The sequence below is a fragment of the Grus americana genome, chromosome 1, assembly GCF_028858705.1.
Source record: "Grus americana isolate bGruAme1 chromosome 1, bGruAme1.mat, whole genome shotgun sequence".
NCBI classification, from domain to species: Eukaryota; Metazoa; Chordata; class Aves; order Gruiformes; family Gruidae; genus Grus; species Grus americana.
In genome coordinates, this window is record NC_072852.1 from 8,482,106 (window position 1) to 8,508,684 (window position 26,579).

The window sequence follows — 26,579 nt, forward strand, 5'->3', positions numbered from 1 at the left end:
AGGTCCCTTCCAACCCAAACCAGTCTGTGATTCTATGATTCTTCTCTTTTCATTTCTCCAGAGGAGGCAGAAAGGAGCTACAATTTGGACACATTTCAAAGCTATTGTTTTCCATTGTACAAGTTTCATCTTTATCAACACTGCGATCACTATCAGAGCACAGAGTGCTGGCAATTGGAGCTCCAGCCTTTGGTCAGACTTCGGCCAGCTCACTTACTGAAAGGAAGATTGTCCTGTGACTTAGGAAACGCAGGATCAGTGTTGGGACACAAAAATCCTTTTGAGACCCCAGGTAACTCCTTTCACCTCCATGTGATCTGGATTCATTCTTTTAACCCTTCAACATATATACAAAGCAAGGGTAAGGACAATCTTTACTTCAGAACGATGCAGTGAGATGGCACTGCATGGCATTTAGACTCGCGATGGAAATGAGGGGCAGCTCTGGCCAGGATGAAGTGAGTTCTATGTGAATTATGTTAAATTCCCCCAGGATTGATTAAAATAATTTCCCTTCCCCCCCCCCCCCGTGATAGTGTCAAGACGGATTTCTCCAACAGAAGTGCAACATAACGAGACACCGAGCTTTGCTTCGTCGTTGGTTATGCCTGGTGAGATTATGTAAAATCAGCACTTCAGCTTGACTGCCTAATAACTACAGCACTTGCATAAAAAAATATTTACACCGCCTCCATGTGCTTCATTGCCTGCAATTAAACCATGAGAAATGCCGCTGACATAAAACACACACGCCCCAGCACATGCGTGACGTAGATTCGTTCTCTTTTCTCCATTTAAATCTCTATTTTCTTAACAGCTGGGTCTTCTGGGGTTAATTAAACTCCAGCCCGCGCCTGACCAACTCCCCTCAGCGGCCGGCCACCGCCGGCCCGCCCGCGCCTCGCGCACCGACTCTGCTCTGTTACCATGCTTGATGACGTCCCTCTCTCGATTTTTCTCATTGGCTACCCCGCCGATGACGGCCATTCCAAGTGCTCCTCTCCGTGATTGGTTTGTGTGAGAGCGCCGCGAGGGTTCTGATTGGCGGCCGGGGAGAAGAGGGGAACGGGATTGGTCGGGGGGAGCGCAGTGCATTGTGGGGCGGCTGACGCGCGTGGAGCGGCAGGGGCTCATGGCGGCCATCGGTGTCCACCTGGGTGCTACCTGTGCCTGCGCCGCCGTCTATAAGGTGAGGGGCTGAGGGGCTGCTCTGCCCGCCGTGTTCGGGGCGGCCCTTGCCGGGAGGCGGAGGCAGGCGCGGGCCGGCCGGCCGGGGTCATCTCTGTTACTTCACTGCGCTGCGGGGTTACGCAGCGAGTGACGCCCTGAGGGGCGGCTGACGGGTGGTGCCTCTGTCTGCAGGATGGCCGCGCCGACGTGGTCGCTAACGACGCCGGGGACAGGGTCACTCCTGCGGTCGTCGCTTTCTCGGAAAGCGAGGAGGTGAGGCTTCCTTCTGCGGTGGCGGTTTGGAGAGGAGGGGGGCTCTGCTTGTTGCGCACTAATTATTTTTCTTGTTTTTCTTGACTTTCCGTTCAGGTTGTGGGGTTAGCTGCAAAGCAAAGTAGAATAAGGAATATCTCAAACACTGTAGTGAAAGTAAAGCAGATCCTTGGGCGAAGGTAAGAGAACAGGTGTGAAAGGGAAGGTGAGAAGTTCGGGTTTCCCCCTTAAAGCTGGACAGTGAAATGTAGTGTCAGCACTGATACCGAAGGCCCTTTAATCTAGTGTAAAGGTAACCTGGCATTGACAGGAAGATATGTCAGATCTTAAATTTCTTAACTAAAATGTCTTCTTGTTACCTTGATGTTTTCCTGTGGCTAAAATCCACTGTGGTTTTATTTGCATGAAACTTTGTATTGCGTTTATTACAACAGTGAAACACATTGACGTAATGCGTGTTGTGGCTTTTCAGTTAGACCTGTGTTGATTGGTGCTGGCAGTTACAGTGACGCTAGAACTAAACTTCCTGGTTTAGGTCTAACATCAGAGATGCGATGAAACTTTTCAGTGATGACCTAGCTGTGTGGTACAGCTGTTCCACCGAAAGGAGCTGACAAGATGATGTCTATTCTGATGTACTTATCAGCACTATTCAGATGTGTAACTTTACATAGTTAGTAGAGTATTAGGGGTAGTCAGCTTATTGCTGTCACCCTATTTCAGTCGATACAACAAAAGTGCTACTAAAATATTTTATAATGATTTTTTGGGATAGCAGGTTAAAACAGTGTGTTGGCTTTTGTTTTCCCTTTTCACTAACTGGTTGCTATTTTTTCTATGATTAGTGAAAGAGGATTGAAAGATACCAGCAGTCAGAACTGTTGGTTTTTCTTCTCCTCTGTGAATGTATCTGTAGAGTGGAAACAGGAATTTTAGTTGAAGTGTAGCTCCATATGCTGTGGACATTATAAGGAATATCAGCAGGATGAATTTGTGCAGTTACCCTTGAGCATATGATTTATTTTGTGATTTTCAATTTGTCTCCACAGCTCTGGTGACCCACAGGCAGAGAAATACATTGCAGAAAGCAAATGTTCGGTGAGTATGATCTCGGGGTTTTTGTTGTTCTGAGACTAATTTGTATCACTTTATACTGTTGTTCTTGGCATTGTTTGTACCACACCATGTTTATGTTCTGTAGCGATCAGCTCTCATTATATACGGTCCATTTGCTGCCATAGAGAATGTTTCTCATTTTGTAAAGTAGAGAACTTCACCGTGTTCTGAGATGTGCCATTGCAATATAGTCTAACAGAAAAGGGATGATTCTTACTTCTTTGGGTAATATCATTATTGTGTTTCTTAGTGCTGGTAGAAGATGCCAAGGTTACTGCACCTTGTGATAAAAATGCTTAACTACTTGTTTTAATCTCAGTATCTAATTTGGGTACTACTGTGCTTGTTACTAGAAACCTTTTTGCAAAACAATAGAAAAATTATCCTGGAAAGCACATTTATAAAGAAGGAACAAGAGGGTTTTTTGCTGATTTTTGACTGTTCATATTGACATGCTTATATAAATAGTTGTTACTCTTTCTTACAGAATGTAAACAGGCAAGTACTTTTCTTCTAAACATTGCTTTTGTACTAAGGAAAACTTGTTAAGTGAAAAAGAAAGTCTAGAGTCTTTAAGTTCGTCTGAATGTCACCGTCATGTCTGTTGGATAATACAAGGGGGTTTTGTGATATTTGATATGCATCATGGAAGTATTTATTCCCTTGTAATACTAACGCAGAAAGTATTTACACAGTCCAATGCTTTTTACTTTGAACAGAAACTAAATTAAACATTACTCTTTGTTAATAAACAAATTACATATGTAACAAGGATATGTTGACTTTGCTTACAGATAATTGAGAAGAATGGAAAACTTCAATATGAAATAGATAATAAACTTATTAACCCAGAAGATGTGGCAAAACTGATATTCAGTAAAATGAAAGGTATGTAATAAGTAAAATCATAACCTATTTTAGCTTTATAAGCTGTTCTCATATTTTTAAGATGTGGTATATTGATTTTTTTGCTTTTAATCAACATGTTCTGCCTATGTTTATAAACAGAAACTGCTCAGTCTGCATTGGGTTCAGATGTAAATGACGTTGTTATCACTGTACCATTTGATTTTGAAGAGAATCAGAAAAATGCCCTTGGGTAAGAGGATTAAGATTTTTCTGTTATTTAACGTGCCTAAAGCAGACCAGCTGGCAGGTCAGCAATGGGAGTTCTTCTGCTGGACTTCAGCTTGTGACTATCAGTCAAGACATTGAGATGTTATTTGAATTGGGAAAATAGGAAAGCAGGAGATTAAATCCTGACTTTAGCAACTTTTCATGGAATTCACTGTTGTAACAGAAATTAAATTCTGAACCAGTTGAAGGAATTTTGGTGTCACCAAGGATAGAATGTTGTTTCAGGTGTGTTACTTTTAGCAGATATTCAGTGTCCCCTCTGAAATGTAAATAGTTTCTCAGCCCTCTTCCGTAATTTCCCATCCCTTCGTACAACAGTACTCGCCAAAGCAAATGGCATTATATGACTTTATTGAGGACTGTTTTATCAGAGAGCAGATACAGAATACACAGTAGTATTCTACTTGGAAGTTCTTCTTGGAAGCGTAGCTGTAAAAGTTCCTCCATATGAAAACATAAATAGACTTAAAGCTGTACACAACTGGCAGCATCTATTTCTACTTTCTGGTATGCAGAAGCCCTTATGTTGAACTGTCATGAAATATGTAAAGCACACTTAAAGTTGGTCATTACATTAGTGAACTGGGTACTTGCAGTACATGTAATGAAACATTCTACTGCTTTGGCATACAAGTTTCAAAATAACTTCAAAGTGGAGGAGACGACTAGCAGGGTGGTCCTAGGGTTACTGAAGTAAAGAAAATGTTAGAAGTGAAGTGCAGTAACTTGATTTGGGAGTAAAATCGATTTTCCTAGCATGATACCTGGTGAGATAATGTACCAAGAACTTGCAGTGCCACGCCTGAAGAGAAATTACCAAGTTTGATTGAGGGTGGTATTTTTCATCTTGTAGCTAAGGCATTTTTTGCCAGTTTTTATGGGATACGTAGACTGTTATGTCAGTGTTTTCTTTGACAATAAGCACACAGCAGATCCAGCTACCTGAAGAACACAGTAGCAACTGAACTTCCTGATACCTTTCCTTTCCAGTCATTTTGCTTCGTTAGTACCATGCTGTAACCAAGTTCTGAATTGGTGGCATATGTGGTTCAGATGAAATCTTAATAGCGTGTGTGACTATAGTGAAATCATTGAAGTAAAATGAAATGCTGTTATGCCTTATCACAGGGAAGCAGCTGCAGCTGCTGGATTTAATGTTATGAGATTAATTCATGAGCCGTCTGCAGCTCTCCTGGCTTATGGAATTGGCCAAGATTCACCCACTGGGAAAAGGTAAAATCCTAATATTTTACTACTTAAATTTAAGCTGCTGTACTTAAGATTTCTCAGGATTTAAGTGCTGTGTTGCCTTAGCAGTCAATACAAAATTAATGATTTGAGGCTTGTTTTTCTTTTTTCTCTCAATAAAGCCAATAACAATTTAGAAGTTGTAAATCCATAGTTTTAAATCCCTTTGCTCTGTTTTTTATTTTTTTTTTAGAATTGTCTTTAAAGATTTGTCCCCGGCTTCTGTCTTGCTCTTTGAGTCGATTGGCTTGAGGAAGAATGCATCCCTTCTCAAACAGATTTTGGCGTAGCTGTTTAATTATGGGGGAGAGGTTCATTTTACATGTGCTAGAAGAACTAAAGCAGAGTTCTTGGGTTCAGTAGGTGCATTGGGTTTCCTTTATGAATATTCAGATAATTCACAAGATTTTCAAAATAGCAAAGATTGCTGTCAGGGCCAACAGATGTCTTGTCTTTTTTCTTCTTGGTTGGTATTTTTCAGCCTTCTCATGTAATTCTTGAGTGTGATGTTCAATTCTCAGTTGTGTTGTAGCAAAAATGTTGGCTACTCTCACTGTATGAAGTAGACCAATTTTTTCTTCAGGGAACATTGTCAGGTAGTCAGTGATACTAAGATGCATTAAATACAAATACCCAAATCAAAACCTCTTGACAAAACTGATTAAAACCTGCAATACATTATATAGTGATCATCTTTTTAGGAAGCGTGTCAAAGTAAACATAATTCTAGATACTTTCCTTTTTTTGGCAGCAATGTGTTGGTTTATAAACTTGGTGGAACATCGCTTTCTATCACAGTCATCGAAGTAAACAGTGGAATATATCGTGTACTTGCTACAAACACAGATGATAGCATTGGTGGAGTTTGCTTCACAGAAGCTCTGGCACAGCACCTAGCTTCTGAATTTCAGAGGTAGGTTTTAAATTCTAAGCATGTTGCTGTTAGGACAGGAACTTCATTATCTGATGCTTTTTTTAAAATAAAAAAATAAAAAAATTCATATTAGGTTGTCAGATCAGGCAGACTGTGAGTGAAATGGCTCAAATGAAGATATTAGAGGAAAGTCTGTTGTTGGGGGCCAAGGAGGAAGACTGGGAAATACTTGGATTTGAGTAGATGTTGCCTGAAGTCAGTGTTGAACTATAAGGGCTCAGCTATGAACTGTTCTGTGTTTTGAGTGATGTACTTGACTACAGGCTGCTTACATCTTTAAGCTTTTGGGGTGTCAGGGAATTCACCTGTGTGGGTTTTGTTTGTTTTTCTTGTTGGTATGAAGGACCATGGCAGGGTTTGGGTCATCAGACTGAAGTCTGTATGGCATGTCATCCTGTGATGAATGAAAATGAGCAAATGTATTACCTACCATTAGCTCTAGTGATCTTGAGGTGGTCAGTTGTGTGCTATTGCAGAAGGGGACTTTTTGAACGAAACGTACTATTTTGTTGGCGAGTCTCATGTTTGATTTTCTATTTCTTAATCTGTGGTTAAAATTGGTTAACTTGCAGACCTTTTTTTGCAGTCACTTACAGAATTTGTTCAGCTGAGAAACTGTTCAGAAAGACTTAAATCTGTATGATACACCCAAATGCCTGAGTTCAGGGTGCCTCTACACAGTGTTCTTTAGTTGAAATTGAAATAGGCACTTTTATTCTTCGAGTTTTCAATAGAGGCATTGTAGATAATACTAAAATGTCTACAGAAAAAAAAGTTCAATAGCTTTAACCTGGTTTTCCTCAATGCTTGCCTTTCTAAACTAATATTTCTTGTATTTTTTTAATGTAGGTTTTGTAAACATGATATTAGAGGAAATCCCAGAGCCATGATGAAGTTAATGAACAGTGCTGATGTTGCAAAGCACTCATTATCAACCCTGGGAAGTGCAAACTGTTTTGTTGATTCATTGTATGATGGATTGGATTTTGATTGTAATGTGTCCAGGTAAAGCAAATCTTGAAGCTACTGCTTTTATATAAAACTGTGCTTGAAATAACTCTAGCTGGTATTTAGGATGTTCGGTAAGCTTTGATTTTTGGTGGCATTAATTTTAGAAACGGAAGTAAGATAGACCAACTTGTTTTGTTTCATATTGCTGGTTCTGTTATGATGCCATCTGTAGTAGTTACAGTAGTAACACTAACAAAGTTGCCCTAATTGTTAGAAAATAAAGTGCAAAAAGGAACAGGGAGACCCATCTTTGGAATCAGGTTGTTGATGAAAGGGGAATAGATACTGTAATTGCTCAAGGTGGGAGGAGGTTTCTCTCTATTACTGTTTCTTGTTGGTGGCTTTTCCTTAAAGAAAAGGCAGCTTTTAGACTATTTCATCTAAATGAGCTCCAGAATGATAGGAGTCGTGGAAGTCTTGGTGTTGTCTCTATTTGATAGCTGAAATAAAGATGTTTTCTGTTTGTACTGCTGTGTCCCACTCTAAGTCTTTTCTCTCTTGGGACAATCTCTTACTGAGATGTTTAGCTAATTTTGATTGCTCTTCCAGGCAGCAGTAGCTGTAGCAAAATGAAATACTCTTCAATTCCAGAACTCTGCCTCCACTGCTGCAGCAGTTGGATCTGGTAAAATAAGGCACAGTATGTTTGCAAGTGTGAGAAGCAGTGCTTTATAACTTGTTTTGGACAAGGATGCTAGTCCTCTGGACTAATGTTGCAGAATTTGACTTGCTCTGTTTGTACAGAGTAACACTTCCTCTTCAGGCTTAAAGAGCCCAAAGCAAGCACAAATTTGTTTTTCAATTTGCTTAACCCACTCCCTGTGTGCAAATCAGGACGCAGCTTGATTTGCCTTTGAAAATTTGAGGCACATTTGAGTCTTTGTGTCTCCATTTTAAGGATGATGAAGCAGTTACAGGATTTTTGCTTTTTTTTTTTTTTTACACTTATGAGTCAGGACAACAATACTGTTTTTTCTCTAGAGTACACTGAAGAAGAACAAATGTGCATTCCCTGTAGATGTTAATGATGGAATCAACAGCACAGATATTTTCACCGCAACAAAAAAAATCACTTGAAGATTAATAACTGGGAAATAAGATTTTTATTTTTTTAACAAATCAGTTAGTACCAGGTATAGCTAGAGAACAAGTCTGTTCTAAAAATGATTGTTCTTCCATTTCAGGTATTGGTCTCTAATGGATGAGAACACTTCTTGAATTTTTATTTTGTTTTTTTATTTCTAGGGCCAGGTTTGAACTTATCTGTTCTTCGCTTTTTAGTAAATGTGTAGAAGCAATTAAAAAGCTCTTACAGCAAGTTGGATTTACAGCAGATGATATTAATAAGGTAATAATAGAAATCACTTGTACATAATATGCTTTATAATGCCATAAGAAGAATATTTGAGGCCTGTTTTCCTTGCTGAGATTATTTCATAATGTGTCCAAGCTTTTTTTGGCTCAGATCCAGCAATGTAGACTCAAGATCTTTAGAACTCCGATCTTTGCTTTTATTTCAGTTACTCGAAGGTAAGTATAAGCTATAGTCAGAGTCAACAATGTGTTTTTACTGCTACATATTGAGTAAATGGTAGAGGATTTGTCTCCGTTTGGTGTGTTTGTGTAACTCTTGGTAGAACCGAGGAGTACCTTCTTTTCAGTTTAGTATATAGACTTTCTTCTGCCCTCACTGATCTTTGTGTGGGGTTTGCTGATGCTTCTGGAAAAAAGCCTGAGTGTCATTTTGTCTTATGATTTGAACAAATCTACTTGCTGCCTGTGTTCCTCCTTGTTAGCTTAAAAAACTTAAAAACACATTAGATGCCAAAACAGAGTGTTTTAATGCCCAAGATGGTGAGTAAAGTAGCAAACATTCACTTCATTCAAATGTCTTGCTTTGGTATGAGAAAGTAACTTCATCTCAGCTCCTGTGCACCTGTGTGTGGCAAATAGCGCTGCATTTATTGCTGGTGGAATTGGCACATAAATTCTGCAGGAAAAGTTAGCTGATGCTTTTAATGATACTTGATGCTATTTCAGACTCTTCATTAGTGTTGCTGTGTCACACCTGAGTTTCACTGGTTGGGTAATGAAGTATCCTAGGCCATTGTTCAGAGAAAGTCTTGTTTTCTGTTGGCGGCACTTTTTAAGTGGCCCAATGTGTTGTCCTCTCAGGCCTTAATGCTTGGGGCAGATACAATTTAAATGTAAAAAAAAAAAATGAACCTAACTTAGAACTCAAAAGTTATGCTTTCCATGAAGAAAAGTGAGGATTAGCTTTGTTTGCAGATCTGGTTGACCTCAACAAAGTTACTGTAATAATAAAAGGGTTTTAAGGGTTTTTTTTTCTTGCAAAAGATACTGATCTAGTATCATTTAATGTCTCTGTTAACACGGATGATGGGGTAGCATGTGCTCTCAGCAAGTCTGCAGACAGTACCAAAACGAGGGGAGCAATCAATACCACTAGGTCTAGGCTGCTATTCGGAGGGTTGAAAAAGAACATTATGAAGATCAACGAAGGCAAATGCAGAGTCTGGCATCTAGGATGGAATAATTCAATGCAGCAGGATGGACTGGGGATTGCTAGAAAACAGCTTTGCAGGAAAAGATGTAGAGGTTGTAATAGATGGTGAGTTTAATAGCGGTCAGCAGTGTGCCTCTGCAGTGAAGGCAGCCAATCAGCTGTAATAGCGAGGGTGTAGCCACGGGTGTAGGAAAGCACTTGTTTCCCTCTGTATCTGGACACTCTGTCCAAGCGCCAAAATCTCTTAATTCTGGACTTCACAGGAGACAAAAGGTACTGACCTACTGGAGGCAGTCCTGTCGGAGAGCTACTCAGATGGTTTGGTTCTGGAGCAAATGGTGTACAGAGAGAGGCCAGGAGAGATGGGTTTGCTCCTCTGTAGGAAGAGAAGGCTCAAGGGTGACCAGTGCTGCCTGTAGTTACTGAATAGAAAGGCATACGTGAGACAAAACCTGACAATCCTTCCTGTAGGTGCGTGACAGAAGGTTGAGTGGCAAGCAGCACACGTTGCGACACGGAGAAATTTTAGATAGCAAGAAAAGAATTTGTAGCGTGAAAGTGATCAAACACTGAAACAAGGGCCCGCAGAGCTTGTGGAATCTGTATCCATGGAGATAAAGTCTGAGCAGCCTGTTGTAACTGGGCCTGTTCTGGTCAGGAGCTTGGACGAGATGTCCTCTGGAGGGCCCTTCCAACCTGATGTTATTTTACAATGAATTCCTCTATTTTTCAAATGTTACTTCATCTAGCTGATGCCTATTACAAAAACACTTTTTCAAGATACCATTTCAAACTTGGAAGCTACTTCCTTTAATTTCAAATACAAAAGTTAACAGAATTCAAGCAAAGATGGCATCAATTTTTATCATCTTAGTTGTTGAAATAAACTATTCCAGAGCAGTTTGAATTTCTGTATTTCAGGTGGTGACCTGTCTGTTTTATCTGTCAGAAGAAAGGTTTGAAATCATTAAGGCATGTTTTCCAGGTAGTTCTGTGCGGTGGGTCTGCTCGAATCCCAAAGCTACAGCAGCTGATCAAAGACATTTTCCCAACTGTGGAATTACTGAATTCGATTCCTCCAGATGAGGTTATTCCCATTGGTGCAGCCATAGAGGCAGGAATTCTGCTAGGGAAAGAGAATCCTTTGTTAGAAGAAGAAGCACTTCTTATTGAGTGTTCTGCCAAAGATATTCTTCTTAAGGTAAGGCTAAAATTATTTAACTTAGAAAATTTTAGTGCTGCAATGAACATACAGCAGTACCTCTGCATGATAGATGTTAAAGAAACAGTATTGTTTTATTGTTAGTTCTACAGATTGGGTATAGATCCACAGTAAGTGGTAACTTAGGTTTATTGACAAAAAAATTGACAGGAAAAACTGCTTGATTTTAAGGGGAGATAGATTGTGTCTTTGCGATGCTGTAATAGCTGGACTTTTCCATTTATTTATAGGAATGTCATGGTTTTTTACTTGTTGTGATGGTAAACGTGGCAGAGAGAATGAATCTTGGATTTCTTTTCTCATGGAGCACTGTTGTAACACTTCCAGCTCACTAAAGTACTTAGAGAAAGGCATGAACTCTTTTTTTTCTTTTTAAAGGGAGTAGACGAGTCAGGGGCTGACAAATTCACAGTGCTATTTCCATCAGGGACACCACTACCAGCTCGAAGGCAGCACACCCTGCATGCTCCAGGAAACACTTCTTCTGTATGCCTTGAACTATACGAGTCGTTGGGGCAAAGTCCCATGAATGAAGAAGGTAAATTTGCACAGGTGAGTATATACACATTTACGTGCACTTTTAATATCAACCACTTGGAAATCAAGTGGATCTGAAAAAAGAACTAAACCAATCACACCCCTACCAAAACTTCTTGTTACAAAATTAGAATGATGTGCATCTCTTTGGAAATGGTCTTTAAGCATTCTTCTAGAAATGTGTTATGAAGTATTGAAGCACTTTTTAAAGAAACTGACTTTTCCCTTTTGAATTTCTGAATGGCTGGCTGGGTCTGACATCTGGCACTGCTGTAGTAGGCTCACCTGGGATGAGAGATCGTTACTGGTCATTCCAGTAGTGCACAGATCTCCAGTGGTTTATAAATAAAACTGCTGGAGGTAATGATATAGCCGTTGTATGTACTGCTGATTACTTTTTGATCTTCCTAGACTGGCCAGGATCTTGGTATTAAATACCACGTTGGATTTTTCACAGTGGCAAGATGATGTAATTAAACCCTCACTGATATAAAGATACTATTCAGGAGTCAACCTGTTGAGAGAACACAGCTTGTTTGAAATGATGATAATGTGCTTACCTTGGCTTCAGTGCACTTAAAGCATCAGGGAGGGTGTAGATGTGGCTGAAATGGATGGAATACTTGAGAAAATCGTTATTCCACCTTGGTCCTGCCCAAAGATCTTTAAGGGGATAGGGAAAGGATGTTGCCTAATAATTACAGAACTGATCTGAAGTAAAGGAATGTGCTCAGCTCTTACTGTAGTCTTTGGGGATTGCAGGTACTCCAGCCATCTTGCTGAGAGATCCTGAAACAAAACCACTGAAATGTTAGTGCAAATAGCTAAAAATACACTGATTTGCACTACAGATGAATGAAGTCCATTAGGGTGTTAGGGCTTTGTTGTTGAATTATTAATATGATGCTAAACAGAATGAATCGCACACCTTCACTGTGGTGTCACTGCCATTAAACTGCTGTGCAAAGATTTAGAGAACTTTATAATTTAACATCTTTTTTTTAATAGATTGTACTCCAGGATTTAGATAAAAAGGAGGATGGCCTACATGATATACTAACTGTTCTCACTATGAAAAGGTACGCAAAATGTTTACTGTTCAGCTGTTTAACTTGCTATGTCACACTTCTGACAAGCAGTCTTTTTCTCCTGTTACAGAATGTTTGGTTTTGTATTGAGAAATTTCAGCATGTCATTGCTTACAGGGCTGTGTCCTAGCTGGGGTAAATTCTGTAGGAATGTGTTTTTTATGCAGTACCTTCTATGCTTTCATGCTTTGGTTCCTAAAGAAATAAGACTTAACACAGTTATAGATTATTTTAGCAACTTTTGAACTGTTAATCAGTTTAACCATACCTGAGAGCAGTCGGGATCTCAAATTTCCTGTGGAAGGGGACAGGGATTTCTGTTGAGTGCCCACACTTCTAGGAAAAACTGGAGTCTGTCTTTATGACTTGCTAAGGAACCCATGAAGGACTCCTCATATGCAACATTTGTGATGAAAAGCTGTCTAAATAGTTTATAAAGATACCAGAAGACAGAATTCAAAGTAGTCAAAGCATGTCTGTCTTCTGAGGACTGTCTTGAAGTTCATATTGCTTTTCTAAATATGAAAGTTGTCTAGATGTTGCTGAAAAACTAAATCTCTACTTGCTATTTGAGTTCAAAATACTTCATTTTCTTACGTTAACTATCAGGTGTATTAATGCTTGATTAACAGACTTCACCTGAAACATCTTGTTAGTCATACAGAGACTTGCACTTAGCATTGATAAGAAAAATATCTTAGGGATTATATGTGCAACTGTGTAGTGCAGAAAACCTGCATTATTTTAAAGGAATTTTTAGTGTATTTAGATGAAAAAGATTAGAGAAAGTTCAGTAGAACACATCTGTTTGTGTCTAAATATTATGTGACTTGTACGTCTAGAAGTAGGATTTATTATTTTCTTTAATTCTTGTATTTTGAAAATTAAGGAGATCCATGGTATTTAAAGACTACTACTACTTTCTAAAACTCAAGTTCTCGTGCTTTGAGAAGACATGCTTATCTGTTGGTTGCTGTTACTCAGAGTTCTCAAGACCAATATTTTAATAATATTACTTCATATTCTGTTTACAAACCTGTACTAAATAAACTTAGTTACAATATTTAAACATGTTCCTGAATCTTTTCTACTGTATGTAGAGAAGATCCATGTTTTAATCAGAGCAAGAAGTGCATATCTAAATACTTGAACTGAATTTAATTTCATAAATCCATTTAGTCTATGTTGAAGCATGTTCTTCCCAGGATACTTTGATGCTAATCTTTTTCATCTGCATAAAGAGTATTGCTTATCCTCTCTGGAACATGTAGTAAAATACGAAGTGTTGTGTTGAGATAGTCCTAAATGTACCTTTCTCTTTTATCTAGGGATGGGTCCTTGCATGTTACGTGCACAGATCAAGATACCGGGAAGTTTGAAATCATCACTGTTGAAGTGGCATCATAGTCTCTTTTGAGAGGCAACATTTTTCTAAGCTGATTTTTGTCTCTTATTGGCTTTTCTGCCAAATTGGTGACTCTCTGAGGTGTCTTCAATGATTCTTAGAGGACTGTAATAAACTGAAGTAAAATGTTAATTTGCCACCAAGTCTGTTTGGAGCAGAAAGTGTGGTGCAAAATGTTAATCAAGACATGCAGACAGCAGAGCATTGAATTATCAGCACCTGTTTTAAAAAATGTGAAGGGCAAATTCTCATTCCTGGGGTTCAGCAGCTAAGCGTATTGCATACTCTTAATGATTTTTTCCTTGGACTAATCAGGTTGTGTACCCATTCAACCAGTACATCTGTGGCCTCAGCAGCATAGCATTGGAACAGCGAGAGCTGAGCTGGTGAAAATCCACCAAATTGTACTGGAATCCTGTGTGGTCCTGATACTGCCTGAAACTGGGGGTGATGCCCACTTGTGCTGGCATCTTGAGCAGGACTTTTTTTTTTTCCAGAGTTACTATAAGATGGTTTTGTGGTGTTACCTGAAAAATGTGTGTAAGGGTTATATGTACTTATTTATGTGTTACCGTTAAAATAAATTTTTTTATGGAGATGCTGGCATCCTCCATTCTGTGTGGCACTGGATTTGAAGAGACCTGTGTGTAGTTACTTGTTTTTCTACAGGCTTCCCAAATAGCCTTGTGTTTGCAGAACATGTATTTCAATATTCTTCCCACCTCACAAAAGCAATAGATACTGTATAACATAGACATAAATCTTACTGCATCCCAAACAACTGTCTGTATAGTGTGGCTTACCAGCCTAGACGTAGGCTTTGGACTTGTGATGCTTCCTAGAGTGGATCAAAGTTCTGTCTCCCTTATCCCTGGGTCTTTTATCACTTAAAAATAAGTGAATAGCTTCCTATGGGAAAACCTCTAAAAGAGGTCATGGAAAATCCAAAGTCTGGTTCTTACAGGGCAGCTGAGTCCCATGGCCTTTATAAGCAAATAAAGAGACAATTAAGCACTGCTTAGTGGCCAGACATCTTTAAGGGTTTTTTTTTTTTTGTGTGTGTGTAATAGTGCCAGCTGGGGGGGGGGGGGGCTGGTGTGGGCCTTAGCCCTAACTTGAAACCTGTGTTAATAGGAAACACCTCTTCTGAGAAGTGTGCTGTGATTAGTTCGTAACTTTTTTTAAGTGTCTGAAACTTTTACTTGTGGTTCTTACTTTCAGCTCTGCAGCTGGCAGAGCGCGGTGGGGGGTCCGGTGGAATGCTGCCTGCTGCCTTGAGCCTGCCCCGTCCCAGGCACTGCCACCTTAGCAGCGCTATGAAAGAACAAAGAGAAAGCGTTCTAAGCTTCGCCTCCCTCCCTAACCTTTCTCGCCGCCCTGTTCCTCCCAGGGAGCCTGAGGCGGACCCCGCCTGAGGTAGGTCCCGCCGGCGGCCGTTGCCGCCAAAGCCCTTCGCGTGCCGGGGGAGGCGGAGCCGCCTGCTCGCGCCGGCGCCGCACTCGCCCCTCCGCCCCCTTCCGGAGGGGGGCGGAGCCGCGCGGGCCTCGACACGCGGCTGGCGCCTCGGGCCCCGAGCACCGCCCCCCTCCCCCCCCCCCCCCAAGATGGAGGGCTGGCGAGGAGGTGAGGTAGCGGCGGCAGTGACTCGGGCCGTGGCAGGGCTGGGGACGGGGCCGCCCGCAGCGCCTCGCTCAGGCTTCCCCTCCCTTCTCCTTACGCTGGGTGGGCCGAGAGGGAGGGCGCGGGGAGGCCTCCCGTCCGCTCTCGGCGGTGAGGAGCCGGTGTCCGACTCCTCGCCCGACTCCGCCCGGACCGCTGCCGCCGCCCCCCCCCCCCACCCCTCGCTCTCGGTCACCCGGCCGCAGCGGGGCCCGGCGGCGGGGCAGGGTGGGCTGGGGACCCTGCCCGCTCCTTTGGGGGGGTTCTGCCCGCTGCCCGGGACAGGCTGTGGGCGGGAGGCGGCTGAGGTAAATAGGGAGGTGGGGCGAGGGTAAGGAGCGGCGCTGGGGGGCCCGGGGCGGCCGCGGGAAAGGCGGCCGCCGCCCCCTCCCCGCCTCCCCAAACTTGTGGCGGTGCGCCCCGGAGGTGAGCGAACTCCTGCGGGGCGGCCCTTGCCCGGCCGGGGCGGGGGGGTCTCTGCGCGCTGCCGGCGGGGGCTGAGGCAGGAGAACCCTGCGGTGTCCCGGCCGGCGCCCGGGGGAGGGAGGCACGGCACGGCCCTCGCCGCTTCGCAACTGCCGGCTCCTGCCCCGAACTTCATCCCCCCCACCCCAGCCGTGTTTCCCGGGCTCTGGCAGGGAGCTGGCACTCTTGCCATGCCGCTCTGCGGAGTGTCGCGTCCCTTTAAATCCGCCTGGCTGACAATGCACCCGCGATCCTTCTGGAAGAGCGCCGTGGATCTTTCTTTCCTCGTCCAGTCACCATGGTTGCATCGCAAGTGCTCGATTCCACTTGACTAACTACAGATATTTGGCGGTCGTCTTAAAGAATGGAGGTTTCCTTGTCACCGTAGTTCAGTTATGGGATGCTTTAATTGTAGGAAAATTATTCGGTTCTTAGCATAGCTTTCACCTGTGGAAGTCACTGCCCTCCAAAATGTTTTCTGTTCTTTATAAATGTACATACTGTACAGAATAAAGGCACAGGAAGGGAATCATTGACGTGTTTCACTTTACCCATTAGAGCAGGGTTGAGTTTGAGAGAGACTGTAGTTGTACAAGAGACTCGTGGACTGCTATCGCAAATGATAATGTGGGGACTCTGGGATAAGGCATAATGATTTCAATTTAGCCAAGACATTAAATAGGATTCTTTACTAATTTTCTTATTGTAGCTTGGTATGTGCCATGTCTAGCTTCACTTGAGACCCTCCAAGAATTATGTAGGAAGGAAAATCTCAGCTGTAAATCCATTGGAATCACCAACAGGAATCTAAAGAGTTATGAGGTGGAATATTTGTGTGACTACAAGGTAGACGAGGTAAGAGAAACACAGACCAATTTGATCACTCTTTCAGCTGAAATTTGGAAGTGAGCCAAAAGGTAGTTTTGCTCATAATAAAAAGTGGCAAGCTGTGAGGACAAAGCTCTTGCTAATGTTGAATGAAATATCTTTTAAACTTTGAACTGTAAACAAAGTGGTGTAACGACTGCTTTTGGTATGTTGAAGGAAAGTCTGCTGAAATTACAGAGATGCTAGAATATGAAATGTTTTGCCTTTGCCTGTCTGGAAGTAAAGCAAAATGCTGATGCTTTTAGGTTGTAGCTTGGTATGTATTACAATGCTTCTCCTTTATTTGCAGGTAACAGTCTATATTTCTTCTAGACTGTTGTAGTCTGACAAGTTAGGGCCATGTGGTGCAACTGGATTCCTAACAGCTTGATCGTGCCAGTGAAATTCGGTCTCAGGATTTGGCCTTTTTACAGTTATTTGGCCTTTTTAAAATAAGCACAAAATGTATGCTTCTCGATTATAAATACAATATTATGTATTTTGAATGGAATACTCTCTTGGGACGATGGTTGATACGACAAATAGTAGGTTTTAGAGATTTTTTTCATTAAGTTTAAAATTATTTTTTTGTTCTGTGATACAACTACATTCTGCTTGTGCATACGAGTCATACAACTACTTAGTATAACTTACTTAACAGCCTTAACAAACTAGCCTTCTCCAGGTATAATGTTAGCAATTGGAGTTCATCCCAGCTGTTTATGTCTTTGCCCTTAGAGATGATATGTAAAGTATCCAAAGTTGTGCTATAAGTTAATTTGCAAACAGAAAACTTGATTTATTTTTTTTTCTTTCTCCCCAATTCTAATTGTTATGGGGACATCAAGACCTTCTGCTCTTTAGGCCATTTCTTAAGTCCAGAGCTCTTTTGTGTTTGTCTGTGTACTCTGTGATGTTGGGCTTCAGCAAAATGAAATGTGGCTAAATCTTGTATCTGTTTCTCTATTTCAAGGGTACAGAATACTATCTTGTGAAATGGAAAGGATGGCCAGAATCTTCAAATACTTGGGAGCCTCAGAAAAATCTGAAATGCCCATTGCTTCTTCAAAACTTTCTTAGTGACAAGAATGAATATTTGTCTCGGATGAGAGAAGGCAAAGCACTGAAAGTGAGAAACCATGTTAAAGCTTTGAAACCTGCGGTTGCAGATTACATTGTAAAGAAGGCTAAGCAAAGAATAGCTCTGCAGAGATGGAAAGAAGAACTCAACAGGAAAAAGAATCATAAAGCAATGATTCTGGTAGAAAACACTGTGGATCTTGAAGGCCCTCCTTTAGACTTCTACTACATTAATGAGTATAAACCTGCTCCGGGAATAAACGTAATAAATGGAATAACGACTGGCTGTGAATGCACTGACTGTCCTGCTGAGAAGTGCTGTCCAAAGGAGGCTGGATTTATTTTGGCTTACAATAAACGAAAGAAGTTGAAAATCCAGCCTGGCTTGCCCATCTATGAATGCAATTCATTTTGTAGGTGTGGGCCTGACTGCCCTAATAGGATAGTACAGAAAGGTACGCCGTATTCTCTTTGCATCTTCAGAACTAACAATGGCCGTGGTTGGGGAGTAAAAACCCTCCAGAAAATTAAAACCAACAGTTTTGTGATGGAGTATGTTGGAGAGGTACGTATTTATCTCATATAGATGAATTATTTACAATAAAGGAAATGCTGGAGAAAATCTTGATGAGCTTTGTCAGTTCTAACGCTTCTTGGCTTCTACTATATAATAGATAAGTCTACTTTTGAGTAGAGGAATATGATAAATAGACATTCTAGATGACAGAAAAAAATATGTTGTCCAGAATATTGTCCAATATATTGTCTATTTCAGAGTGATTGTAGAAGGTTGAATGTAAAGAGAATACTTACCCTGTGTGTCGCTAAACAATTATTTTAGTTATGTGCCCTAATAGTATTTCTAAAGACAAGTCCTTCTTTTCTTTCATGGCAGTCATATTCTTCATTCTTTCCTGATCATCTTTATTATTGTAGTTTTGATATTCCCCAGGCACAGTTGTTACCAGACTCCCCACCCAGTCTGTCAGCCCTTTCTGTTTTGTCTGAACTTCTAAGGTAGTATTTCCAAACATATTTATTACTTCTGATTGTCAAGAATAAGACTTGTGGTAGGGACTTCATCTGTTTACTCGATCTCATACTATTTCAAACAGAACTTTCATGTTATAAAATACAGACCTTGAGTACTCTTGAGACACTGTTGCCCTGTGATTGTCTGGTTCAGCCTCTGCTCCATGTCAGGGCTCTTTACACGAGTAGCTCCTGGCAGCCTCTCTGATCCAGTCTGTTGTATTTGTGCCACAAATCTGCCTTGCTACTGAGTTGACTCAAAATAATTCCTCCTGTCCCTTTGTACAAATGTTTATGGCCTTCATCGTATTTCCTCCATGCTTCCGGCCCCAAATCTTCTGACCTCTCACATTCATACTTTTCTTGTAAACGTACAAGAGGTCAGTCACTCAAAATATCTGTGTTGAAACATTAATGCAGGAACACGATTACATAATTTTGTTGCTTAAATGGAAGAGTATTTACCCTTTCACCTGAATGTACTTATTCCCTACTGCTAAGTTCTCAAATCTCATCTGTCAGAAAGATTTGTGAGGTTTTTTGCCCAATTACACTACATTTCATATCTGTCTTGCTGCCAAATTGTGATTTCTTTGCTGAGTCTGCACAACAGAATACATTTAACGTAACAGGCTGCAGATGAAGTTGTTTAAGCTGTTGCTCCTTGCAAAAGTGACTAGTTCTCCTATTCCTTTGGGGAGTTTCTGGATTTCTACCTTGTGCTAGTATGTGCTAGCCTAATTGCATAGATTCAGCTTTGTGAAGTGATGTATCTGTCTAAGTTGTCATGAATAGGATCTTTCATTGCAGTCAAAAATAGCAGGAAGAGATGCTTCTCGGGAACGCAGGAGATGCATGCTGGACTGTAAATGTGACTGCATTGTAAAGACTGATACCTGTTGATCTTCGCCTGGGCAAAGGGAGAAAGTTGCAACTTTATTTTATGTGAAGTAAACAAGGTTATCTGGGTCTAATGAAAAATTGTGGGTATAGAAACTTCAAGTAGAAACAGTTGATTGTCATCATCAAGACTTTCAATAGTGCTGATATTTTTTCCTGAGACAAGGTAGTGCCGTGCATCAGCTGTTGACAAATTGCATCCAGAAAAGCCTCAGTAACTAATTGGTTTAGCTATATGTATGTATTCTTTATTCATTAGAGACAGAATGCTATTTCAACATCAAAAAGCGAATGTAATTTTTTTTTTTACAAAGTAAAGTTCTTTTTCTAACTTGATTGTGATTTTTGTTTTAATTTAGTAGTAGTTAATAATATGATGCAGATTTCTTTTTTTTTTTTTCCCTCTTTTTTAGGTGATTACAAGTGAGGAAGCAGAGAGACGAGGCCAGCTCTATGACAACCAGGGAAATACATACTTGTTTGATTTGGACTATGACTCAGATGAATTTACAGTAGATGCAGCTCGATATGGAAATGTGTCCCACTTTGTGAATCACAGTGTAAGACCTTGTTTTGTATACTAAGAATTTGGAGAATTATCCTAATTGTGCCAGAAATATCTTCTCCTACTGTAAATATTTTCTTACTATATGTACAGTTTTCTGGAGTAGTTTGTTTCATGCCAGCACAGTCCAGTCAGTCAGATGACATAATAAATAGAACAGAATGCATAACTTAGCGTAGGACTACCTACAAAAATTTGGGACCAAGATGCTGCTTGCAGTGGGGGCATTTGGTAGGACTGGGGTTGTCACTGAATCTCTTGGTTCTAGACAACCAAAATAGGGTTGGTTTGGGTGTGTTTGTTTCCAAGTCACTAAAAGACCTAACACATGAGAAGTGCTTAATAAAATTAGTGAAGAATCAAAGACGATAGGAATTGATGCATTATTGTGTAGCAGGGCAGTGGGGTGTTATGCTGAATTTCATCTTTCAAACATTGTTAGAGGAAAAAATGAAATTTTCTGTGCTTTCTTTGGTATTTGTGCCGTGCAGATTACTTTTCCCCTCCTCATACCAAATCTAAACTTGCCAAAGAATTCAGAAGTAAATTTTAAACAGGAAGTTTTGTTAGTGTGTTATTTCCTGTTCAACCGAAGTACTTAAAGCAAGAAGGCTGAACTGCATTTGTAAAGGCTGCTGAACTAAAAGTTACTATTTCTTACTGATGTACTGTTTGTGAGGTATGCAGCCAGTGTTCTACAAATACAGTAAATTCATGTCTTCAGATTTGTGAGCTGATGACGTTTGTATTTCATGTGGGCTTGCGAGGCAGAAGGATGAAGGAAGAGTTTTAGATACAGCCAATTGCCCTTCACTTTCAGAAATGAGAGTGAAGTATTCTTACTCTTCAGTGTAAAGTTAAATGTCTGACTTCACTTCTGATTCTTTAACGTGAGATATATTTTACTGTTAAAGAGCAAAAAAGTGTGCAGAGTTTAACAAACTGTCTCAGTGACTACTGACTTCTGACAATTAATCCAGAAAAAAAAATAAAGTGTTTTCTAGTTCATGCGTAGTGTCCTTGACCCTCCCACTGCCACCCAGCCTGTAGCGGATAATTCAGAAGCTGAGCAGGATAGCAATTGAATATAGAAATTTATTCATAGTATGAAAATATTGTATCTGGCCTGGAAGCAATGCTTAAACCTGAATACAGAATAGTGGGTGTGTGTGACTTGAGATGCTAGGTTGTCTTTTCTTTCAACTGTAATTCTTTTTATGGGTTTTGTAGGTAAATACTAACTTCTGAATGTAGCTTTAATTGCTTTGTTTGTCATCTTTTTTGTTGTCGTCTTTTGAAGGTACCTTTTGTGGTTTTTAATAGGCTGTTGAATATTAGTGTAGTCTGCATACTCTGTAAAGGTTGCCTTCTTGAAAGGACTCGACTCTAAGCTATGAATATTCTCCTTTAATGCTGTTTCAAGAAGGTAATTTGCTGATTTTGGAAGATAACTTAATTTCAGACTTCTGTCACTGAGAGAAGAACCTTTCCTGTAACACTGGTTTACTTAAACACTTCAGTGAAACTTACTGTGTGATTTTTCTTAACAGAAGCTACATTAATTTTTGCCTTACAGTGTGATCCAAACCTTCAGGTCTTCAATGTGTTTATTGATAACCTCGACTTGCGTCTTCCTCGAATAGCGCTGTTTTCTACACGAACCATCAAGGCCGGAGAAGAGCTAACCTTTGACTATCAGATGAAAGGTCTGCAGAATTTTGCACTGTTCTTGTGGGAGGTTTGGGGCAGTGGCGGATCCTGTTGCAGTCTGACTGATGATAGCATCTTAGGTCGGGCACCGCATCTCCCTAACACAGCTCTGTGGATTCTAGAACAGACGGCACTCACTGACATGTAGCGCAGATAGAGCGCACCCAGAAACTTTTGCATGCACCTCTCATGCGTTACCTCCTTCAGTGCCCCTACGCACAGCTAGGGGTTGTGGTTGGAATGTCTGGCAAGGCAAATTATTTTGAAGATTTGTCACAAGAATGGTCAAAAGCTTTCCTTTTTCAAATTGGCATTCCAGGTAAACTACTTTCAAAGTTACCTACTAGTGATAGTTGTAAAGACAGTTGTAGCAGCTGAGTGGTCTAAGGCACTGTAGGTTTGTCTTTGGATTCTGATGTCTGTAGGCCTCAGTTGTGGATGTAGATGCATAGGACAGAAGAAGGCCAGTCCAGAGTTTTTACAGTGAGACCATTATTGACTGGAACAAGCTCTCCAGGGACGTGATGGAGTCCTCATCACTGGAGGTTTTCAAGATGTAGTTGGAGGAGAGGCTGGATAATCTCATCTAAGCTCACTTTCCCACGAAAGGTTGTACCAGGTGATCCTTTGAGATACCTTCCAACTTGGGCTGTTCCATGATTCTTTGATAATTGATCTTCCTTTCAGTGTTCAAGATCAGCTTGAATGGGGCTTTGAGCAACTTGATCTAGTGAAAGATGTCCCTGCCCATGGAAGGGAAGTTGGGCAGGTCTTTAAAAGTCCCTTCCAACCCAAACCATTCTATGACTACTTTGTTTGTTGGTTTTTTTTCCCGGTACAATAGAAAATTCTTGAGGTTTGCTGACAGGGGTGTTGCGTGTGTCAAACTGTGTGTGCAAACCATTTATCCACAACAGCGATGTATTGTTTGCTGCACTATTTAGTTTTCAAAGAAGCATCTCTACACTCCAGAACCGTACCTCATTCTTGTAGAAGCTCCCTTTTAGCACTGACAAATTGATCTTATTAAAATCCTTAAAACTCCTCTTCTTTTGTAGTGTCTGTGACACTAATGGTCAGGCAGGCTGCAGTCTCAGCTGACCGGTGGATGCAGACCTGTGGGTACAAGGCTGAGTTTGTTGAGCTTTGGATTCTGTATGTCTGCTAGGTGTTGTGTAAGTAGTTGTAATGTGGGTGTCAGTAAATTTCAGTATAGCTTCACATACAATTCTTTTAAGAACTGGGGTGTTAGAAGGCTTTTTGAAACCATTTGAATACCTAGCACAGTTTCAGTCTGTCTTTTAAAACTTCCTTATCTGTGTTTATCTGTGTCACAGGTTCCATAGATCTGACTGCAGACTCTGCTGATGGTCTCAGCCCTTCCAAAAAGAGGATCAGAACTGTCTGTAAATGTGGAGCTGTGTGTTGCAGAGGTTATCTCAACTGAGTTCGGGTATCCAAAGTCACAAATACTTTGTTCTCTTTTAAATGTGTTTTAAGAAGACTCTTCTTTCACACATCTATTCAAGTATTCTTACATCTAATGTAAATAAGTACAGTGCAAACAAGGCATTACATTTGTAATTGAAATGGCTTTGCCAAAGAAAGAGATGTAGTGTTTCAGGCAAATACAGAACTGATAATGGGGATTAAAAATCAATTTTTCTAGAACTGTTATTTAGGAAGCAGTAAAATGTACGCTAAGAAAACTCTTTAAAATGTACCTTGATTTGAATATTCGAGTGTGAGCTTGCAGCCATAGGCCTTTTAGGAACTGATTTCAGTGGGATGAAGGAACGTTACAGATTTTCTACTCCTTGAAAAGTCTGGAGGCTTTTGATTTGAATCCTAAATCATAGCTGACAGTTCTTTTGCCTTTTTTGCTGTATAAAGAAAAGCATCAAAAGATTAGCAATAACATTTATGGCACCGGCGTGAAGGATTAAGGACAGCCATCGGACTCTGTCTAAATGAAGGCTCATAGGAACGCAGATTGTAAAATGTCCACTGAACTCCACGCAAGTAAAGCAATTGGTTTTAGCAGATTCTAGATGTAAGATCAAGGTCTCAAATGTTTTTTAGCTGATGTTATGTTATTTAGAAGTTTTACATAGATAAGTTTGTTGTTGTTTTTTTTTTTTTCAATTGTTCTGATTTGTAGTTAGGATGCTATAGGAGGTCTGCAGTTCTACAGAGAATTTGTAAATAATCAGATTATTGGTAGTAACATACGCTGTTTGTTTTCATTGCAGAAATTTGGCAGTCATTGCTGAAACAAATTACTGGCTACAGTTTGGAAATAGATAACAAAAGAATAGGGAGAGCAGCCCATTGTCTAACAGAGCTGATGCATTATGGACATACTCTGTTATCTGTATCAGTTATCTCTTAGGTGCAAAAATACTGGGGGAATTGATTTGTATTCAACTGGTTTTGATTAAGTTTTTACATACTGTGACTTTTTTTATCTAGTGACAGACTCTTAAGATACTAGGCCTGTTTTTTCTTGTTGCAAAAATGTTAACTTCAGTGAAGTTAGACTAGGGGTGAATTTACCCATTTGCTGTAGACATTTGTAAGATGTTCTTGAATGTAAAGGCTGAGAAATGTACTGTTCTTCAGCTGCTTGAGTTGTCTTTTTTTATTTCTTTTTTCCTGATCATCTTAAAGTTGTCTCGATCTATTCGTAATGTATGCTAAGTTTTGCTTGGCTTCAGAAACACTGAAGAGCAGTTGAGGTAGGTTATGAGTGGAGTTACAGCCAAGGTCCATGCTCCAGGGATGATTTAAGTGCTTTATTCTCATGGATTAAAAGCTTGTAAAACTTGCATATTGCTTTACAAATCATGTAAATGTTGATAGGGTCAGGCAGAATAATGTTGCTCCATAAATGGATGCTTCATAAATGGATGCTATGTATCATAGGTCAGCTAGTTACCTTTATAAGGTGCACAGCTGTTGGCTCAGGTGAATGAAGTCGAGTACCCAGCATATAACCGTTTACTTCATTTGTTAGAAAATGCCTTAAATTTCATGTGGATTACTTGCACTCCAAAAAGAGTGTTTCAAAGGATAATACAGGTTGTTTTTTCATTAAGAAGCACAGTTGCATTTGCACTGAAGATCCGGCCCTTCGGCAGAAAGTGACATTTTATATGCTACTGGCCAAAATCAGTTTCATGGTTGGGGTGAAGAGTGTGGGCCATTGAAAGTGCTGTGTAAGTTTTGTAATCTGCAATACAAAGAGATACACGTTGAAATAGAGAGTTTGCTTAGATTAAAAAGTATTTGTCATTACCAGGCTCACCTGTATCCACACACTTGGATAAATGCTGAATCTAGTCAATTTTTATTACACCACATCTCTAATGATTCTTTTTTTAATATATATAAAGTTGAAGTGGAATGTGGAGCTTTAATGTTAGCAAACTCTAGATGATGTTCCATCATTTGGAGTCATTAGTGCTTTCTCTTGCATGTAGCCCGATTCAGCGATGCATTCCACGTGGATGGAATCTGCAATCTCCAGCTCCTTAATCCGCTGCTGTCTGCAGCCTTCCCTGTCGGTACAGGGTGGCGAGAGCAGCTTCAGCAAGAAATGGATTCCTTACCAAATCAGTTTCTCTGGCCTCTCCTGTACAAGATGATGCAGGGCTGGTTCGACACTTTTTGTCTATTTATGTCTATGCCCACTTTGATTTAAAAAGGGCAAGTAAATGCATTTGAAAAGATAAAAGTCTTGTTCAGTGTCTGCCTTTTTCCCAAGGCAGTATTTGTTACCAACAGCATTGGAATAACACTGCTGTTCTTTAAGGTTGTGTGTGTTACCTCTTGTGTGATAAATAAAGGACCGTTAATTTATGTTCTGGGAGGTAACAGTATTTTGTATTCATTTGAAGTAAACGCATGTTTCCAGTTCAGAGCCTTGAACAGTATTTAATATTCACCTATTCACAGTGCATTTGGATTGCAGTTGGTGAATTAGCTTAATGGGGCACTGTGTCACTTTTAAAACTCCTTTTGCTGTTTTTATGAGTTTGGAGGAAAATTGCCAAATTGGAAAAGGAGAAAAAGCTATTTTCAATTTCTTAAGGAGCCTAAACCAGCCCAGCTTCTGCCTTTGTTTTGCTTTGTCGTCTGTTAGCGTCATCACATCCACTGGTTCAGTTGTGTATACGCACTTCTTAGAGACTGGTAACCTGTGATCTATCCTCTAGCTGTTCTTTTTTTGTTGGGTTTAACTTGTTGGGGTTTTTTTGGTAGCAAAACTAAAGCTGCAAGATCACCTGTAAGAAAAGCTATTGTCTATTTAATCTCCAAGTCAATCTTTTGGTTATTTCTAATGTATGTTTTAGGACTGTATACATTAGAATATGCAGTTTGTAAGCTCAGGAACATTTTCTTTTCATGATGTGTGATCTCAAGTATTGCTATCTTCCTATAGTTTTTGATAAAATAAATTAAATTTAGTTTTTCTCTTGTTGTTGTCATTCTTAAAAAAAAAAAATAATCTTAGCCTGTCGCAATTAGCTGTAGCAGCAGAATTTGCCTTAAGGCTGTAACCTCTTAATGCCTGTCCTGTACCCAAATTTTCTAGCACTATAGGGACTGTAGTAGAGGAATCAAAGTCATG

At 40.3% G+C, this 26,579-nt stretch overlaps 2 protein-coding genes across 12 annotated transcripts; both read left to right on the forward strand.

The window, feature by feature from the left end:
- The first annotated feature begins 1,098 nt into the window (after positions 1-1,098).
- HSPA14 (heat shock protein family A (Hsp70) member 14) lies at positions 1,099-14,266 on the forward strand. Of its 4 annotated transcripts, none has more exons than XM_054813562.1 (14): positions 1,103-1,189; positions 1,363-1,443; positions 1,540-1,622; positions 2,493-2,541; positions 3,354-3,447; positions 3,568-3,658; positions 4,825-4,929; positions 5,696-5,857; positions 6,728-6,883; positions 8,135-8,237; positions 10,402-10,617; positions 11,017-11,190; positions 12,184-12,254; positions 13,592-14,266. In XM_054813562.1, exons 1-14 carry the CDS (start codon positions 1,133-1,135, stop codon positions 13,668-13,670), a joined length of 1,521 nt encoding a protein of 506 aa, XP_054669537.1. In that variant the 5' UTR covers positions 1,103-1,132; the 3' UTR covers positions 13,671-14,266. The 4 variants fall into 4 exon arrangements, 3 of the variants coding, with proteins under 3 accessions (XP_054669539.1, XP_054669537.1, XP_054669540.1); XR_008575496.1 differs by having other exon boundaries at positions 1,112-1,189; positions 11,066-11,190; positions 13,592-13,658; XM_054813564.1 differs by lacking the exon at positions 1,540-1,622 and having other exon boundaries at positions 1,099-1,189.
- A 965-nt stretch (positions 14,267-15,231) lies between these two features.
- On the forward strand, positions 15,232-26,420 carry SUV39H2 (SUV39H2 histone lysine methyltransferase). Of its 8 annotated transcripts, none has more exons than XM_054813568.1 (7): positions 15,232-15,291; positions 16,502-16,647; positions 17,633-18,304; positions 20,085-20,231; positions 21,813-21,942; positions 23,284-23,399; positions 24,199-26,420. In XM_054813568.1, the coding sequence occupies exons 1-6, from the start codon at positions 15,273-15,275 to the stop codon at positions 23,391-23,393; spliced, it is 1,224 nt and encodes a 407-aa protein (XP_054669543.1). In that variant the 5' UTR covers positions 15,232-15,272; the 3' UTR covers positions 23,394-23,399; positions 24,199-26,420. The 8 variants fall into 8 exon arrangements, 7 of the variants coding, with proteins under 7 accessions (XP_054669543.1, XP_054669544.1, XP_054669542.1 ...); XM_054813569.1 differs by having other exon boundaries at positions 25,429-26,420; XR_008575497.1 differs by having other exon boundaries at positions 21,813-23,399; positions 25,429-25,439.
- The last annotated feature ends 159 nt before the right edge of the window (positions 26,421-26,579 follow it).

Bases quoted from the DNA above. Each gene is read 5' to 3' on its own strand.
- SUV39H2 (XM_054813566.1), top strand. The intron at 16,648-17,632 runs GTAAGAGAAACA...CTCTATTTCAAG, and splicing joins GTGACTACAAGGTAGACGAG to GGTACAGAATACTATCTTGT. The intron at 18,305-20,084 runs GTACGTATTTAT...CCTCTTTTTTAG, and splicing joins TGATGGAGTATGTTGGAGAG to GTGATTACAAGTGAGGAAGC.
- HSPA14 (XM_054813562.1), top strand. From the start codon at position 1,133: ATGGCGGCCATCGGTGTCCACCTGGGTGCTACCTGTGCCTGCGCCGCC. The intron at 2,542-3,353 runs GTGAGTATGATC...CTTTGCTTACAG, and splicing joins TTGCAGAAAGCAAATGTTCG to ATAATTGAGAAGAATGGAAA. The intron at 4,930-5,695 runs GTAAAATCCTAA...TTTTTTTGGCAG, and splicing joins GATTCACCCACTGGGAAAAG to CAATGTGTTGGTTTATAAAC.